Genomic DNA, 19,019 nt, shown 5'->3' with positions numbered 1-19,019 from the left:
CGGTGGTTTATCTTTCCAAAGGAATTTAGAGATGGCGGAGTCCACAGATCTAAACCAGTCAGGTGATGGTTTAGTCTATTAATGTGAGACTTAAATGGGATTCACTAATTACCAGTATCGCTTAGTAACTGGGTTAGAAGGCTCGTCCAGCGAGCTGCATCACCAGGTAATGTAAACGATTGGTAGCGAAGCTCCCCTCACGGCCGATGAGAGAGAGTCTCGCGATGTTTCAGGCGAGTTTGAGGTTCAGAGCGTGTAGCAAGATCGCACAGAGGCAGGGACTTAGTTGTGGAACACTCAATGACGGAGGCTAAAGTTGTGTAAAAGACATGCATTTATTCCTAGCTAACACTACAACTAACATAAGACAGACATTACACCTAACACAAACAACAAACACAAAATAACGGAATAAAACAAACGATGTAATTATGAAAAAGCAATGACCGGATTTAAATGAGTAACCTTAAATGGGAAATACTGTTCTGCAAAGCAAGCACAGTTTGTGGAAACACGACCCTAAAGTCTTATAGCAGGTTAACAGAACAGCTTAAGTTGTTAGAATGAAAGGAAGTTGGTTTACTTGGTTGAAGAGTGGTGGGGGGGGGGGTCTTGGCAGTTGATGGCAGAGCTGCTGAGCTGATGGCACTCAGGAAGGCGCGGCGTTTGGAGCAGTGGAGTGGAGCCCCCTTGGATTCTCTCTCCTGGTGAAGCTTTGTCTTGGGTGCTGTACTCTGTTCAGCTGGGCCTTCACCGGAGGGCTTCTTGTGGGCTTCTCTTCTCCCGGGCTGATGGTCTTTCCTCGGGCTGATGGTTGTTCTCTGCCCTTTGTTCTGAGGTCCAGGTTTTTATGGTCTAAAGTTCATGAATAGGGATGACCAAGAATTCGACTCCTGGCCCAATGGCTGGCCATCCATTTGGCGGGCTTTCGGAAGGGGGTCTGTATCAGTCCTTTTGGGATTTATGGCCCGACTGATTCTCCCTTTACTGATGATTTTCATTAAGCTGTTATAACTTTTGATGCATCCACTTTTATGGTAATCACTGACCAGATTTGGAATCAGGGGTGATTAACAATCAGTTTGACACCAAACATGCCATACCAGCTTCACAGGTACATACCTCATACCATCTGTATTAATTGATTAAACAATTAATTATTTTATCTATGTGACTGATTCACATCAGTATAGGATACAGGTGTTTTGGGTTGCACCTCAACAGATGTTACACTTTGTGTAGACATTACATCAAATATTTATATTACAAACAGCACATCTTATCTATAGATAGGCGTGGCCATTAGTTTGTGGTAATATCAATATAAGTTGCACATCTGGACACAACATATCTTGGTTGGTGTGGCTTATTCTAATTGATCTTCTCCAAAATGGATAATGTACACCTTAATTAAGTTCTTTTCAATATAGCATGTTAGAACAAAGAAACTTGGTGACGGTCCACCAAGATCAGATAAGGACCACAAAGGAATGTTGGAAGAGAAGGGGGGGTTTTTAACAAAGAAGACTCTTTAAAAGTTAGGATACATTGGTTACTCTCACTTTCCAGATTCTTCTGGTATACCATGAGAACATATATACAATGGTAGCTATACCTATCTATTCATTTAATTTTATATGTGTTCAAGTGCAAAGGGGTAAAATAGGTGATACTCCGTGAACATGGTTATAAGGGTGGCACACAAAACACTAAGATTGTCTAAGGACACATACAAACATAACCTATCTGTATATTGAGACTAGTAGTCGTGAGTAAATCAATATACAGGGTATACAAAAGCCAAACTTAAATGAAATTTCGTCTGTTGGGTGAGTGATATGTAAGGCAGAATGTATGGGGAGGGGGTTGTGTGCCAAGTCGAGGGACCCCTGTCCATTAGGTCCACTCTGCTTGTCTGTAGGTCCCTAAATCTTTGGGCAATAAAAGTTGGAGTGCTGGCCTCCCTTGTTATCTGTGTGTGTGTGTTTATGTGTGTAACCCCCCTTTGGTGCCTCTCGTACCAGGCTCGGCCTTGTCTCAGGCCACCTGGAATTTAGGCCCTGTGATATGTGCATGTGTGATCCTACAACTTACACAAAAATATTCTGAGGTCAGAATGAAAAATGATTGGTTCAGAGAGATAACTAATCAGATTGTAAGACATCTAATTGGTTTGTCCCTCCTCTTCTAGTTGCTTGGACCCACCTCCTTTACAATCTGATTGGTTATCTTCCTGAACCAATCATTTCTCCATCTGTCCTCAGAACATTTTTGTGTAAGTGAAACTCCCATGAGCGAGATCTGTCATTGGCCCACTGTTTTGTGTAAGTGAAACTCTCATGAGCGAGATCTGTCATTGGCCACTCCCAAAACCTTACAATAGAGAGTGTCTAATACAACGAGAAAGCCAGTTTCCGTCGAAAATACTTATAAATGATTTACTGGGTACCTTTTCCAGAATAAATTCCGTACAAATGCTCCCAGGCAGACTTGCTTACTTGACTATTATGAAGTGAGTAAGTACAGTTTTATAAAGTATAATCTACAGTATAGTTAAACTACAGTGTATTTTGGACATGATTTGGACAGATTATATTTGACTATAAATGAAATTGCTTGGAGCTTGCTAAATACAGAATCACATTTGTCACACAGCTGTATGCTTATTACAGAGTATATTTGAGCTTTTTATTTCTATATTGGTTTTCTCCCCCCTGCACAGTTTGAGAAATACAATAAACGTTAGAGAAAGACTGCTCCAGGATGTTGGCCTCCTTTTAAGGTGCGCACAGCAGTTTTACTGTCACATAGTGAAACATTTTCCTCTTTCATTCGTGTTAAATGAACACTATATTTAATCTCTCAGAATTGAATTACTATAGGGCCAGACACAGTGGAATCACGAATGCAGCAGTATGTGGATTATGTGAGGGGCCTACTGTCATCACGCCAGAGTTTACTTTGGCCTCGACCTCTATGACAAATGCAGCCTCTTATGTACATGATGAGCCTGGCAGGCCTTTATGAGGACTCTAAGCCGACTCAGTGCTGCCTGATTTATTTGCTGATTTAATTTTCTCTGGAAAGTTACTGCCCTCTGTACCTTATTGGCATATTGGTAAGTGGACAGAGGTGCTCGACGAAGTGAGGAAAACAGAGAGGGTAGAGTGTGTGGACATTGAGGCCCACTGTAGGCTTCAGAACAAAATCACTAAGCATGCATCTGATATTAGGGAAAGAGCACAATACCTGTAACCATGTTGCAGTCATGGACTGATTGACTTCCACCTGAGGATGCACATTATTAATCTGGGGGTGCTGTGCACCCTTGGGCACACATGTAAACCCGGGTCTGTAGTGGCCTTGTTAGGGTATATTATGATCTAGTGGAATGGCGGTGATCTTTAGTGTGAGCCCTCCCAGAGCTACTAGCCTCCAGCCAGTCATATGGAAATTTTGCCTTCTCTTCTCCAGTTTTTCCCTCCATTGTGCTAATTACTCTGGCCGGTGGTCTTTGACAGCCCTGCTCGAGCCTGTATCTCTTCTCTTTTTGGAGGCAGGTAATCCCTCCCTCAGACTCATGCATGTTGGTGGGCAAAAGTTGAAGAGCTTTCAACGTTCTTGTGACTGATTATTACTGATATTTTTATTCTCTGGTGAAAAATACCTACAACTACTAAGCCAGCGCAGATTTGCGCAGGCCTTCAGCTCCATTGTCCTCCTGTTTTTATTGTGCAAACACACTAATCATCTGTGAACCCTGACACATTTGCATTTATTTAGCTCAAATCTAAGGTAGCCCAAACCTATGTGTGTGACATGGAAACCTTCACAAAAGCCCGCCATATCTATACAAAATATGACACATTCACAAAATATATGGAAACACAAGTCTGTTTTATTTCTAAAAAATAGAGTGAAAATCAGGGCTGTGGAGTCGGTAGATAAATGCTCCGACTCCGACTCCTCAGTTTCTAAATCTTCCGACTCCGACTCCGACTCCCCGACTCCGACTCCTCTGTATGTAGATTCAAGATTCAAGATTCAAAGCGTTTATTATCATATGTACAGAAAAGTAGTATTTCTCAGTACAATGAAATTCTTACTTTGCTGTCCACTCACAAATGCCAGGTTAAATTAAATTACAAGTACAAAAGAGCATACTTGAGAAAAATAGTGCAAAAAGAGCTTAAAGTGCAAAGTGACCTGTTGGGCAAATGAGGTAGGTCATGATATGCAAAGTGATCTGTTATGTAAATGAGGTAGGTCGTCTATTTAGGAGTCTGATTGTAGTGGGGAAGAAAGAGTTGTGTAGCCGGGATGTTCTAGATTTCACACTTCTGAACCTTCGTCCCGAGGGCAGGAGTGTGAACAGTCCGTGTTGTGGGTGTGTCGGGTCTTTGAGGATGGAGGCAGCTCTCCTCAGTGCTCTGCCATGGTAAATGCTCTGCAAAGAGGGCAGTGGAGTCCTAATGATCTTCTCCGCAGTTGTTATCACTCTCTGCAGGCGTTTGCGGTCCATAGCAGTTGTGCTGCCATACCATGCGGTGATACAGCTGGTCAGTGTGCTCTCCACAATGCAGCTGTAGAAATTGCTGAGGATCTTGCGTGACATGCCAAACTTCCTCAGCCTCCTCAGGAAATACAGCCGCTGTTGAGCTTTCTTGACCAGCTGTGTGGTGTTCAGTGTCCAGGTGAGGTCCTCACAGATGTAGATGCCCAGGTATTTAAAGCTGCTCACCCTCTCCACTTCAAGCTCCCGGATAAACAGTGGCAGGCGGGGGCTCCTCGATAATCAGGGGAGAGCGCGAACGCAGTCCCCCACTACCAGAAATTATGCAGTCGAGATTCCCACATTTGGGGAATTCGCAGGAGTCAGCACAGCCGCAGTGCAATGGCTGGGCCTCACCCTGGGTGAACCACCTTCGTGATCATGGTATCTCCCCTGCCAGGGAGTATATTAGTATATACTATGCTAATGTATTTTCTACATCCATTGAAAGAAAGGAAGGCAACATACATGTCATTTCACCACAGAACTACTGGCTAGGAAGCCAACACTCTACTATAATGCCAGATTAAAGACAAACACAATGAAAACAAGGATTTTGCCACCGACCGATGTGCGTGTACAATCGCGGCAATTGATTGGCGGCCGCAGATTGAGGGTGTCCACATGGACGGGCAGATCCAGCTTGCCGAAAATCTCAACCACCGCCCCCATCCAAAGTAATGTGATGCCTCTGTCTGCTGCAGTGGCTGTCTCCTCTGTCAGCCAGCCGGAAGTTTAGTGCATTGTGTCACTCACCGGCCAGCTGATCAGCAGAACGAGCCTCTGCTGGAGACAGGTAGGGAGATCTGTGTTCTCGCCTCCTTCGGCCCCCTTCACTAGCGCATTGCGAAGGGGAGCTGACGGAGCTGAGAACACAATAGATGATTTTTCAGGCGTTTGACGCGTGATGACTCGTTGAACGGCCGAAAAATCGCCAGTGTATCTGTAAATGTATGGGGGGCTTTAGGCTAGGTTCACAGTTCCCTGTAACAGTGGAACACGACACAATGGAAAGCGGTGCCGCACCTTACCTGTGCATTACATCCCATATAGTGACCAGAGCATGTGAGCGGGCGGAATTTGGTCAGAGCGCGGAGCGGGTTTTCTAATTAAGGCTGGAGCGGTCGCTTTGTCTCGCTCCAATTTCGCTCCGATACCGCTCACACTACAATTCTGAGGCGTGCCCAAATCTACCCAGAATTCATCTGTACAATTATCAAGACTGTTACACAAATTGGCCGAGATGGAATTCGCAAAGTATTTCACAAAGGAAACTGATAAATCATACAAGTGTACTATTCTTATCAAACGTATAGATGACAAGAATGTACAGCAAGAACAACAATGTGGTGAAACTGTTTCAGTGAGTAAAGATTCACTTTGGAATCACTTTTCTCAGAAACATGAGTGTGCTACGCGAACAAGCGGAAGCCAGAGCAAAACGCGTGCAAGTTTTATATGGTTGTAGCATATCAAGTCTATAAAGTAAATTAAAGTATAAAAGCCTATAAAGTAAATATTGGTAATCAAATAAATTCGTTTTGTCATTCAAAGTAGGTCTAATAAGATTTTTTTTAAATTTCACGTAACGTAAAATTTTATTTTAGAGACGTGCTGCATCAACTGGTCTCTCAATGCAATTGACACCATCTTCTCGCAGAGGAGCGCAGGTTCGGGGGAACCTGACTGTCCTGCAGGAACGTACGCAGCTGGCTACACGATGGACGGATGGGAGAAGTGGAGGGTCGTGTGTCTGGCAGCTCTTTCCGTGGAGAACATCGAAGATATCTACCTATTCGGAACCTTGATAACGGGTCTTATGCTGATTGGATTTAGGCATCACCCTGGTTTATCGGAAATTGAAGAAAACGGTGACAGCCGCTCAAAGCCCCACTAGGCTGGCCAAATTGATTGACGGTCTTGGCAGAGCTGTTGGCGCTCAGACTATGGCTATAGATCGCAAACTGGATAACATCACAGTGTCAAATGACCGTAGATTTGATTACATCACCGTGACTATGGACCGCAGATTGGATAACATCACGGAGGAGCTCAAGGCTTTGCACAGGATTTTAGATGGCGGGGACCAGCGTAGACATTAGAGGAGCTGCGAAATTACAGCTTCTCGCACAAAAACCCAAACAACCCTATTCTATCTTCTTTTGGCTACCCCCTAATCAGCACGGGCCTTGGCCAAGGCCTCTGCTGAGCTCAACAACTCCCCCTGAAGAACAAGGCAGCGAGACTCTCTTGCATTCCTCTCCCCCAACCACAAGGACACCCTACCCCCATCCCACGCCTTCGCCGCTTGACACCCCCAGCGTTAACGAGCAGGTCCTTGTACAGCGCGGATTTGCTGCAGGAACGGATGGCTGTTTGTCTATGCTGGACTACCTCCACCTCCCTATTCCCCTCCCATTAAGCGTCATTAATGTAATGCGTTTTTATTCGATAAGTGTAATTCAACGTGTTTTTTTTCATCAATGACTTTTGTCATTAATTTACTTCCATACTCATACACATATAGAAGGAAATAATGATTTTGATTGGCCATCAATGAATTATAAAACCAAAAGTGAATTTTGTTTTTGTGTGATCTCTCCAGCTTTGCATGTTCTCTCCTCTGGCTGTTCATGTAAAAATAACAAAAATTGGAAAAAAAACATTTTTATCTGTCCCTCAGGTCCAGGTTCATCACTTCATCATCTTTCTGCCTTTTGTCTCAGTGGTTACTCTCCCACACAGTCTGTCTGTTTCAAAGTCTGTGTTTGCAGCGTTTGCTGACCCAGTGACCATCATCCCTGCATTTGGCGCAGGTGGATTTGTGACACTTTACGCAGGTAAACCTGCTGCGATTTGGTTACAACAGAATGACAGGGCTCCCCAAAGAATCACTGTGCCTCACCGAGAAGGAGTACCTCGACATGGGAGATGAGGTGATCTACTGGCTAACCCTGCCTGAGGTCCAGGAGGATCCTGCAGCTCGAGCGTTAGCTCGACGAAGCCAGGATATCCTCAAGGGGATGTCCCTGCCGGAAGACGTGCACCTAGCCGATGAGGTATGCGAAAACATATGACTGCTGAGGAACGGAGTAGCGGAGGCCATGCTGCAGCAGGTAACCCGAAACAGCGGACTACCTAGTCATCCACCAGCGGACACGCCCGATGTGCCCCCGGCTCTGCCTCTATCCTCCAGGGGGAAAAAGAAGCGGAAAAGCAAGAAGACAAGCCGGAGGTCTTCTTACGGACGGTTTCAATCTCCGTGGCTTCCCCTGCCAGGTGTCTGAGGGAACCCCTTCCTATCCTGAATCCGGCGGTGTTCATGCCTGAAGTCACTGCTGCTGCTTCTCCGAAGAAGAAGCTTGAGGCTCGTCTGCCCACTGCTTCGTCTGTGCCTGAGGCTCATCTGCCACTGCTTCGTCTGCGCCTGAGGCTCGTCTGCCCGCTGCTTTGTCTGCGTCTGAGGCTCGTCTGCCGGTTCTTTGTCTGAGCCTGAGTCTCGTCTGCCCGCTGCTTCATCTACACCTGAGGCTCGTCTGCCCGCTGCTTCACCTGCATCCGAGACCATAGCTAGATGCCTCTTTACTCTCGAGGGTCTCTACTGGCGGGTAATAGATGAACCAGTGGTGAGTGATTCCCCAGGGGCTGCCCGGATTCACCCCCACAGGTGCTGGAGAAAGCAGAGACTACCCTAAAGAAGCTGCTCCTATTGAGGACGGCACAGGCTCCCTTGGTAGGAGAAGCTCCATCCCCAGCAGTTCCTGCACCGGCGGTTGATGCTCTGCCCCTGGTGGTTCCTGCTCCAGCGGTTGATGCTCCGCCCCCCGCGGTTCCTGCGCCGGTGGTTCCTGCTCTGCCCGTTCCTGTGATTCCTACTGTCTCCTGAGGTTCCTGTTCCACCCATTCCTGCTCCGTCCCCTGACGTTCCTGCGTCGTCCCCTGAGATTCTTACTCTGGACCCTACTCCCATGTCCCTGACTGCTGTCCTTGAGGAGGTCCCCAACAGACGAACCATCGCTCCTACTCACCTGGTGGAAATAGAGGAGGAGCTCGAATGGGACCCCTCGGGGATTACCCTGACTTCCCAGGTGACTCCCTCTGGGGGGGTCACCCCAACCACTGCCCGGGGCCGGCTCTACGATGGGGCAAGAGGGGGCAACGCCCCCTTAAACAAACGTCCTGCCCCCTTATATCAAACTTTTAGAAGTTGAGGAAGAAAATTATAGATTACCCACAAACTGAATATAGACAAGATTTGGTACAGTAGCTGAAAAATCCACTGAAAAAGGCACAAACGAGATGATAAGTTTCACTTCTTGTTCGCTCTTTCCCTCCGTGTTCTGTTTGTGCGCGGGCTCACACAGCACTCGGCAGAGATCCCCCACTCACCCTCCCCCCAGCTAAATATGCACGTGATCCAGATACATCCCCATCAGCACCATAAAAGGGGGGGAGGGACGTGGCCAGGTGTCAATGGCTCATTCATACACATGAAATTCGCTACATATTCGATGAAAGGAGCCAGAAATAGTGACATGAGTTCGTTTTTTCTTATTCATTTATCCAACTGAATGTTGCAACTACACCATTTATGTAGCCAAGGCTTTGCTGATCAGATATCTGGGATCAAAACAAACTGCCAGCATTGCTTACTATGTACTTTTATAATGTGTCTGCAATTGTTCCAAACTGCATTTTGATGTCAAATTACAAACTTAACATAAATCTGACATATTTACAACATACACTAAGATAAAGATGAGTTTAATGCCAAAACAAATATATAAGAAATAATTTATTTGCCTTGAATTAAGTTTTGAAATGTGTGACCATGCCCCAGTCAGTGAAAATGTGTTCCCTACACCTAGAGTCCAGAGGGTTAAACAGCATCGATGCAATGTCTGTTTCGCTTAGTCTATTAAGTTAGATCTGGAGCAGGAAAGAATGAACTTGGCCAGCTTTACACCCCAGTCCCAAATGGACCAGTGATGGCGTTCTTTGAGCCTGTGCAAACTGTGGATAGTTCTCAATTTCATAACGCCAAGGGTGAGCTTTCACTGTGATGGTTGGCAGTTGAAAGCAGTCATTAACAGGGTCCTGTACAACCCTATGAGTGTGCAGGTAGTGGCCTCATCATCAAGGGTATAGAGAAACAAGCATGTACTGTATTACCCCCTGCTGACAAACCTCTAGGGTTCTGTATGGAATTGAATTGTCATGGTGAGATTAAACTTGGTCTGATAAATAGTTAAGGAGCCACCAGCATGGGGTGCATTTGTAGATGATTACACTTTGAATCTATGGCCCATAACTGATGAAATGGTGCTAAAACCCTGTAGTTTTTTAGTTCAATGTTTTAAATAGATATTGACCTAAAAAATAACCAGGATCTCTACCTTTATAAGACTGGTTCATGCTAATTTTATAGCCCAGATATGCTTGTGTAATCTCGTTGGGACATTCTGATTTTTCCTAACTCCACCCAAGGAAGGAATTGCATTCTTCTTTAAATAAACCAATGACATGGGCAGCAAATATGAGGTGAAGGAGAAACCTTTGGTATGTATAATCCACCATGCTGTCAACCAGTATTCAGTCATTAAATGACAGACTCTGTAACTCAAAAGGCAACCCAAGTAACTCCAAAAGGCAACAAAAATAACACTGTGGTCAATGCGTCCATCTTTCCAGCCTTTCCCTTTACTGTAAAATGTAACCCAATCTGAACTGCATATGATGGGAATCACAAATCAGATGTGTGGAAAATGGGGAACAGTAGATTTTTGTTTTATAACAGCAGTTAAAAGTGACTATATCAATGCTTGTCCTTGAGTATGGTGTTTGTGTCTATGCTTTTTCTGTGTTTATGCTTTTTCTAGCATATTATTTAACAGCTTAATAAGTTAACATGTAGGGGGGCTTTTGTTGTATCTTTGAAATAGATCATTTACAAATCGCTCCTAATTATTACTACCATGAATGATAACATTTCGAGCTGTACAGTGTGGATTGACTGGGACTATATGAAATGAAAGTGTCAGGTTTTAAGGCTCTGTCTGGCATTTACCTCTCTTCTAGCATCCTGCAGCCTTGATGAACCTCGGTGCTATACTGCATCTCAATGGGAAACTACAGGAGGCTGAGGCCAATTACCTCCGAGCCTTGGAGCTCAAACCAGATGACATCATCACGCAGTCCAACCTGCGCAAGCTGTGGAACATCATGGAGAGGCAGGGCCTCAAGGCCTCAAGGCCCCTGACCCCTGACACTTGACTGGAGGGGAGTTGGACATGCTGGTGATAAACTATTGACCCTTTGATGGTGGAGACATGCACATGGATCTATTGTTCCTGGAACAACTGCTTCTTCAGAAGTCGCCGGTCATAAGGAAACACATCTTGGACATTGTCTTTCCCCCCTTCTCTCCAAAAGTCCAGAGAGTGAACCTGAAGAAGGCCACTGACATGTACATGAAGTTCTGCAGTAAACTAGATATGGATTTTTTGGAACTACATTTAAATTCTGATGCTAATTCTCATGGTAGCGATCATAACATGGTTAAATTTGAGGTTAAGTTTAGTGCCCGAAGAGCAAAGTCCAAATCAAAAATATATAATGTTAGGAAGGCTAACTTCAATTGTATGAGATTAAAACTAGAAACTGTGAACTGCATGGAGTTAAATAACAAAACTGTTGAAGAGGCATGGGAATTTTTTAAAAGCACATTATTGCAAGTGCAAGAGGACTTCATACCTGTTTCCAGCAAGAATAAATCTAGGAAATTGCAACCTAGGTGGTTTAATAGGGAAATAAAGTATAAAGTAAGGAGGAAAAGGGCTTTGTTCCAGAGATGGAAAATAACATAAGAACATAAGAACTATACAAACGAGAGGAGGCCATTCGGCCCATCGAGCTAGCTTGGGGAGAACTTAACTGATAATGACATAATAAAGCAAGAGTATCTAAATCTACAGGCTGAATTAAAAAATGACATTAGACGAGCTAAAAGGAATGTCGAAAGGAAGATCGCATTGGAGGCTAAGGATGACGTTAAAAGTTTCTTCCAGTATTTTAACTCTAAAAGAGCTCTAAAAGCTGAAATTACTAATCTGCAGGATAGTAAGGGTCTTATAATTGAAAACGACATTGACATAGTAAATGAGTTCAATGATAGTTTTGCACGGGTATTCACTGTTGAGGGCACTAGTAACTTACCAGTTCTTATTACTAATCCAACATCGTCTATAACTAATATATATATATATAACTGAAGCAGATGTTTTGCAAAGCCTAGCTAAGCTCAAAATAAATAAATCACAGGGCCCTGATGGCATCTTACCTATAGTGTTAAAAGAGATGAGGGATATTATTTGCCGACCCTTAACATTACTGTTTCAAAAATCCTTATCTGAAGGTGTGGTACCTTCTGATTGGAAGCATGCCAACATAACACCCATTTTCAAAAAAGGGGATAGAAGTAATTTGTCAAACTATAGGCCAATCAGTCTAACTTGTATAACTGGTAAAGTTATGGAGGCTATAATCAAAGAGAAAATGGTAGATCGCCTGGACTCAAATAACATTTTGAGGGATAGCCAGCATGGATTTAGGAGAGGTAGATCCTGTTTAACAAATCTGTTGGAGTTTTTTGAGGAAGCTACTCAGGAAGTTGATGATAAGAAGGCCTATGATGTCATCTACTTAGATTTCCAAAAGGCTTTTGATGTTGTTCCACCACAAGAGGCTCTCACTTAAACTCAAAGCGACAGGTATTTTAGGAACTGTAGCGACCTGGATTGATAACTGGTTAACGGATAGGAAGCAGCGAGTAGTTATAAGAGGCTCAATGTCACAGTGGGCCTGCGTTCATAGTGGGGTACCGCAGGGTTCAATTTTAGGACCACTTTTGTTCCTAATTTACATAAATGATATAGACACCAATAGGGTGACCAACTAATCCATGTCAGGAGGGACACTATGAGCTACTTCATCTTTTACGAACTACTTTAAAGCTGAAAGGGTTCTGTGCTCTGCTAAAATGTTTGGTTAGTTCCTAGATTGAAAGACTCATCCAGCTGTTTCGCATTAACATTACTGACACATATGCATGATTATAGGAGACTGACCAATCAGCATACGGCAAGAACCCAGTGCTTAAGTGAAATCCTGGTCCTTTTAATTGAAATGGGTGAAATGGTAGTTTACAAATCCTGTTGTAGCTCATAGTGTCCCTCCTGACATGGATTAGGTGGTCACCCTAGACACCAATATATACAGTAAACTGGTGAAATTTGCAGATGACACCAAGGTGGGTGGTGTAGCACATACTGAACTAGCGGCTCAGCAGCTACAGCGGGATCTTAATTTAATTAGTGACTGGGCTGACACCTGGCAGATGAAATTTAACATAGACAAATGTAAGGTACTCCATGTAGGGAGCAGAAATATAAAGTACAGGTATTTTATGGGACCTACTGAAATAAAGGTAGCTGATTATGAGAAAGACCTTGGTGTGCATGTTGATGCTTCCATGTCTCATTCTCGCCAGTGCGGGGAAGCAATAAAAAGGCCAATAGGATGTTGGGGTATATCTCCAGGTGTGTGGAGTTTAAGTCAAGGGAGGTAATGCTAAGATTATACAATTCCTTGGTGAGACCTCACCTAGAATATTGTGTGCAGGTTTGGTCACCATATCTTAAAAAGGACATAGCGGCCTTAGAAAAGGTGCAGCGTAGGGCCACAAGAATGATTCCTGGTCTTAGAGGAATGTCATACGAGGAAAGGTTATTTGAGCTAAATCTGTTCAGCCTCAAGCAAAGGAGACTGAGGGGGGACATGATCCAGGTCTATAAGATTCTAACAGGTTTGGATGCTGTTCAACCGAATAGTTACTTCAGCATTAGTTCAAATACAAGAACTCGTGGCCATATGTGGAAATTTGCTACTTGTTTTGTGTTTAGGGTTCAGTTGACTCCACTAGCTATTTAAGTCAGCCTGGTTTCAGTTCTGAACTTGGGCTCTGCTCTTTGGGCGCAGATGAGTTGTGGTATCAGTGCAGCCACAGAGAGCTGGAACTGAGAATTCATGTCAGTTAGAGTGACTCTTGCCCTCACAGAAGAACAGGCCCTATTACTGTAGCAGCTCATGGTTCTGTTTGCTAATGCATCTTGTGGTAGAGATAGGGCTGCTGCCTCCAAGCTTCCTCTCTGATATTTGGAAAAGCCATAGTGCACGAAAAGTGGTCACTCATCTCACCCCTGTTTTTATTCCATCTTTCTGGTAAACAGATATCAGGTGTGACAGCATTGAATTAAAAAGAAAACCAAAAACCTGTACAGAAGCACAACCTTATCACAGTCGCAATCAGTCATTTTTGGATGAGAATCTCTGTCATCATTATTTTTCTTGTAGTGTTAGTGTCTATTCATAGCACAGTGTATAGAACACTTGGGGTGGGGGGTTTACACACCCACCTTCCTGGAATAATGACTTTGCATATCCACCTTGCAGTCCACTCATTAGTTTCTCATTCCTCATTTGAGTACTTGTCCGTATTTCTCCCAGGAAAACTTTGACTTTTTCATTGTCCTGACTGGATTACACACAGGTCTCTGTGAAGCTATTAGTCTTATTTGGAAACATTGTCTTAACTTATTGCAGCGTGTAATCTTGGCTTGTAAGCATGCTTTTGCCCTTTAGTATTTAAATTTTTTGAGGTGGAGAAACAAAGGAGGTGTTGCAATTAATAATGATGAAATAAGCATTTTCTTTGCAGGATACCCAGTCGTTATCTAGTTAATGTGTTCAACTGTTACAGCCTAAAATGATTGGCTTTCCATCAGACACACCCCACTCTGAGTGCCTATGTTTAAAAAAAAATCTAGCAGTCCCAAAATGAGATTTAAAAATTGTGTTGAAGTTTTGCTCTGCTTTTGGCCAGCGGAAGAGAAACTCCTTTATCTTGTGCTGTATTTGTGTATGTTAGCCAGCTATTACACCTTTTGGGATTCACAGAAGAATGGGAATTTGGGCCACGTCATATTTAGGGACTCAATTCTATAGGTTCTTTTCTTAAAAACCTAGTAGTAGATTTTGTTTTTCATGCCTAGTTTTGCTAGAGATTAGTCAGGAAACCCCTTTTAAGGAAACCCTTAATGCTTTCCTGGTCATTCTCAGCAAACCAAGCTAACAAGCGTGGTCATGGGTCTTTGGTGGCCATGGTTACCATGGTGACAGTATTGGCACCATGTCGCCAGTGGCCAGATGTTAGCCATTGCAAATGCAGCCCCAGGGTGGCTGATATTCAGAACAAGAGCAAACTGGGAGGAAAGGAGAGGTCTCTCTCCCTGTGTCTGCTCAGGGATCCTGTACGGTGACTTTGTCCAGAGCTGTGCTCTCATAGTACAGGGAGAGTTTGCTTCAAAGTTTTATTTTTTTGAAAATGGTCATATTAGTAAAAATTTGTAAAAAAAAAAAAAAAGATTTGTAGCCTTTCCTTTTGTAATATAAAACGTTCTGTGCCATACTGGGTCATCCAAGATGGTTTTTTTCCCCCCAAAATAAAGTTAAAATGGTGTCATGTCTAAACTGAGTGTTTTTCTTGTTTGAAATAAAGCCAATCAGTGAGATTATATTCTGCATAAACAAATCCTGGTCAACTTTTTATTTATTTATTTAATTCATTTATTATTTTCATTTTATTCATTTTTTAAATCTGAAAATAACAGAAATTATTGTTTCAAATGCTTTGTATTTATGAACAAAACTATCCTCTGAATGTATGATTGTAGGGTAGGGTAAACATGCCTATATTACATATTTTACTGCTTTAACTTTGTTCCTCTGCACTTAAGGTCGGATGAAAGCTTTCTACCTTCCAGTTCATCCCACGCATTTTCCACCACTTCCTACATTTCACCATCCCATAATGATTTCCTGAGAAGCACGTAGGAGGCCCCCACACACCACTGCAGTCTTAATATTCCAGCGCCCCTTTTCAAATGACAGCAAGACATAATAGGAGTCAGCTGTAATTGGAGGCCTCTTCTTTCATCCGCGCGTAACAGGACTGTGCTATAAACACTCCCAGCTGTTCGCCCCACACATCTGGAGCGTTTTCTTCAGCCCGTACTTTGCCTCCGCCTTACTGGAGCCTCTGCTCTGCCCCAGCTTTGATGGCTCTCATCACTCCATAGCAGGAAGATGGAATGATGGGATGGAGAAGGGGTCCACTGCCTCTGCAGGCACTCTCCAGGGCATCAGAGCCATTTGCTGCTCAAAGTGTTAGACACATCACACTGGCCCTCTTAGCAATATAAAGCATACTGGGACATGTCAGTCAATATTTAAGTGAGGTGTACGTATACATGTATATTACATTTAAAATATGTGTGTATATTCCGTAATACAGCACTGTTGAATTCTCAAATCTGTTCGATTAATTTTCTATAACCACACAGGTGAATCACTGAGTAGAGGTGTGATTATAATATTTAATTCTAACTAACATTACAAATGTAGAACACGATTTTAAATAAACAAAAGGTAAACAGAAATGTGAAATATAATAGAATGTCTTTTACTGTCATTGCATGAAGAATGTATTTCTACTAATAAATGAATTTTCAGCTTGTAAAAATTAAAATGATGTCTTTAGGTACAAACGTGTTTGCCAAACGAATAGTGACTGTGGTATAAACAGGTTACATATGGTCATGCATTAACCCTTACATAAAACATACAAAAAATATGTATGTAAATGATGTAATTATACATATTTTTCCATTTAGTGTTTAGTAAAAATAAACACAAAAAAAAAGTTTAAATATTTTTGTGCCATGCAAAAAGTGGTGGCTACATAAGGTGATATGTTTTAGTACTGGAACTATTTATTTAGATGTTTAATAAGAAGTTTGTTGGTTAACGATCCATATTTGTAACTGTGAGAAATCGAGTCCAAATGAACATTACTGCTTAGTCAGAATATAGCAGCATTTCTTTATATTATCTTGAGTTTCTTTCTCACTAAGGCAAAACCCTTGCAGAAAATCCCCTGGGATGCTATTTTTCTTTTGATAGCTCCTGTCAAGTTGAAGGACTTGGTCTTGATGGCGGCAGTTGAATCTGATTGGCTGAAGGCATCAAATGGGTTCATAAGCACAAGCAGACATGAGAATGTATTGTGTCATGATTGGAAGCATTTTAATTGACTACAAACTAACCAAAAATGACTTTACACATCAACACAGAATAAACAAATAATTGTACAGTTGGCATTTTCTCATCCTAGAAACATGTGTAGGAATTATTAGCTCAGGTAATTTATTCTCCACCAATATGTTTGAAATTAATTAAAGTTTAATTACAGTTTTTTTTAATTGGTTTGGCGCAGTTTTCACAAGCAATTGGTACATTTTCAAAACTCTTAGTACTTATATCACAACAGATCATCAAAAGTGCACTTTTTTCAAACATTTCAGCATATTTTCAATTGTGTTAGTACAATACACATCACAAAATATCCTTTTCACTACACAAAATAAGTGTTTCATCTAAATAAATGTTTCGTTCACAGTAACTACCTTTCATAATGTTATCACTATCAAATTTTTGATTTGCATCTCTTATTATTCAGTTTAATACATTTGTCTGTCATTTCATTCAACTGATCTTAATGTTTAATCAATGAATCATTCATTATGTCCATGGATTTTCAAAATGAGCTTGAGCAGGCCTGTCAGGGAGAAGACATCATCTATGTTGTTGTGTGGGACATTGTCAGCTTCCACCATGCACAGCAGGTTCGGGAATGGTTTCAAACACATCCTCGCTTCATGACCCTCTATCTTCCACCATATTCCCCTTTCCTCAACCCAATTGAGGAATTCTTCTCTACATGGAGGTGGAAGGTGTATGATCGCCATCCCCATGAGCATGTCTCCCTCCTTCAAGCCATGGGTGAAGCTTGTGGTGATATAACTGCTGAGCAATGTCAAGCCTGGATTCGTCATGCCAGGAGATTTTTCCCACGGTGCCTGAACAACGAAGACATCCACTGTGATGTTGATGAAAATTTATATATATATTTGTTTATTTTTTTCCTGAACATAAGTGTAATATTTGCTGTGTAAATTTTTACAGTTCAGTTACACTCATTCAGCACCAAGGACAATTTGAAATGAATTTGCTCCTGAATGAAATGATTGGTAAAAGTACTAAGTTGAAAAAAGATCTTACTGTTTTGTTTGGGTGATTAAAGCAAATGTTCTCAATATATATATCACAATGATCATGTGTTCTGAAACAATGATTAAGTGGAATGAAAATATGTGCAAATACAATGAAATCATGACATCAGATTTGAAAGAATGACTAGTGGTGTTACAAATGTGATCAGTTACAAGTTTTGTACTAAGAGATTTGATAATGCACACTTTACTTATGAAAATAGTACCAAAACAATTTAAAAAAACTGTAAGTATTATTTAATGCTGATCATTAACCAATTGTTATGCCGAATGGTCGGCTCCTCCAAACTCAATTGAAGTATCCCCGTAAGTCTGTTAATGTGAGACTTAAACAGGATTGACTAATTACCAATATCACTTATAACCTAGGTTAGAAGGCTCGTCCAGCGAGCTGCATCATCAGGTAATGTAAACGATTGGTAGCGAAGCTCCCCTCACGGCCGATGAGAGAGAGTCTCGCGATGTTTCAGGCGAGTTTGAGGTTCAGAGCGTGTAGCAAGATCGCACAGAGGCAGGAACTTAGTGTGAGTACTCAATGACGGAGGCTGAAGTTGTGTAAAAGACATGCATTTATTCCTAACTAACACTACAACTAACATAAGACAGACATTACACCTAACACAAACAACAAACACGAAATAACGGAATAAAACAAACGATGTAATTATGAAAATGCAATGACCGGATTTAAATGAGTAACCTTAAATGGGAAATACTGTTCTGCAAAGCAAGCACAGTTTGTGGAAACACGACCCTAAAGTCTTATAGCAGGTTAACAGAACAGCTTAAGTTGTTAGAATGAAAGGAAGTTGGTTTACTTGGTTGAAGAGTGGGGGGGGGGTCTTGGCAGTTGATGGCAGAGCTGCTGAGCTGATGGCACTCAGGAAGGCGCGGCGTTTGGAGCAGTGGAGTGGAGTCCCTTTAGATTCTCTCTCCTGGTGAAGCTTTGTCTTGGGTGCTGTTCTCTGTTCAGCTGGGCCTTCACCGGAGGGCTTCTTGTCGGCTGATGTTCTCCTTCGGGCTGGCGGTTATTCTCTGCGCTGCTGCTGGTTGTTCTCTGCGCCCATTTGTTCTGAGGTGCTAGATTTTTATGGTCTAAAGTTCATGAATAGGGATGACCAGGAATTCGACTCCTGGCCCAATGGCTGGCCATCCATTTGGCGGGCTTTCGGAAGGGGGTCTGTATCAGTCCTTTTGGGATTTATGGCCCGACTGATTCT

The 19,019-nt window shown here is 42.5% G+C and overlaps 1 protein-coding gene and 1 non-coding gene across 5 annotated transcripts in view; one reads left to right on the top strand and one right to left on the bottom strand.

The window, feature by feature from the left end:
* LOC111843359 (protein O-mannosyl-transferase TMTC2-like) overlaps positions 1-13,915 on the top strand; it is a 220,805-nt gene extending 206,890 nt beyond the window's left edge. For all 4 annotated transcript variants that reach the window (XM_072710313.1, XM_072710312.1, XM_072710315.1 and 1 more), the window contains one exon: positions 10,631-13,915. In XM_072710313.1, the coding sequence (XP_072566414.1) occupies positions 10,631-10,825 (195 nt within the window). In that variant the 3' untranslated portion in view covers positions 10,826-13,915. The remainder of the gene's footprint in view (positions 1-10,630) is intronic.
* On the bottom strand, positions 4,797-4,959 carry LOC140588430 (U1 spliceosomal RNA). The gene has a single exon (XR_011989758.1). It is a non-coding gene; the product is annotated as a U1 spliceosomal RNA (small nuclear RNA).
* Positions 13,916-19,019: the final 5,104 nt, after the last annotated feature.

This window comes from Paramormyrops kingsleyae, chromosome 3 (genome assembly GCF_048594095.1).
Source record: "Paramormyrops kingsleyae isolate MSU_618 chromosome 3, PKINGS_0.4, whole genome shotgun sequence".
Taxonomy (NCBI): domain Eukaryota; kingdom Metazoa; phylum Chordata; class Actinopteri; order Osteoglossiformes; family Mormyridae; genus Paramormyrops; species Paramormyrops kingsleyae.
This window is presented reverse-complemented; position numbering and strand designations above follow the sequence as displayed.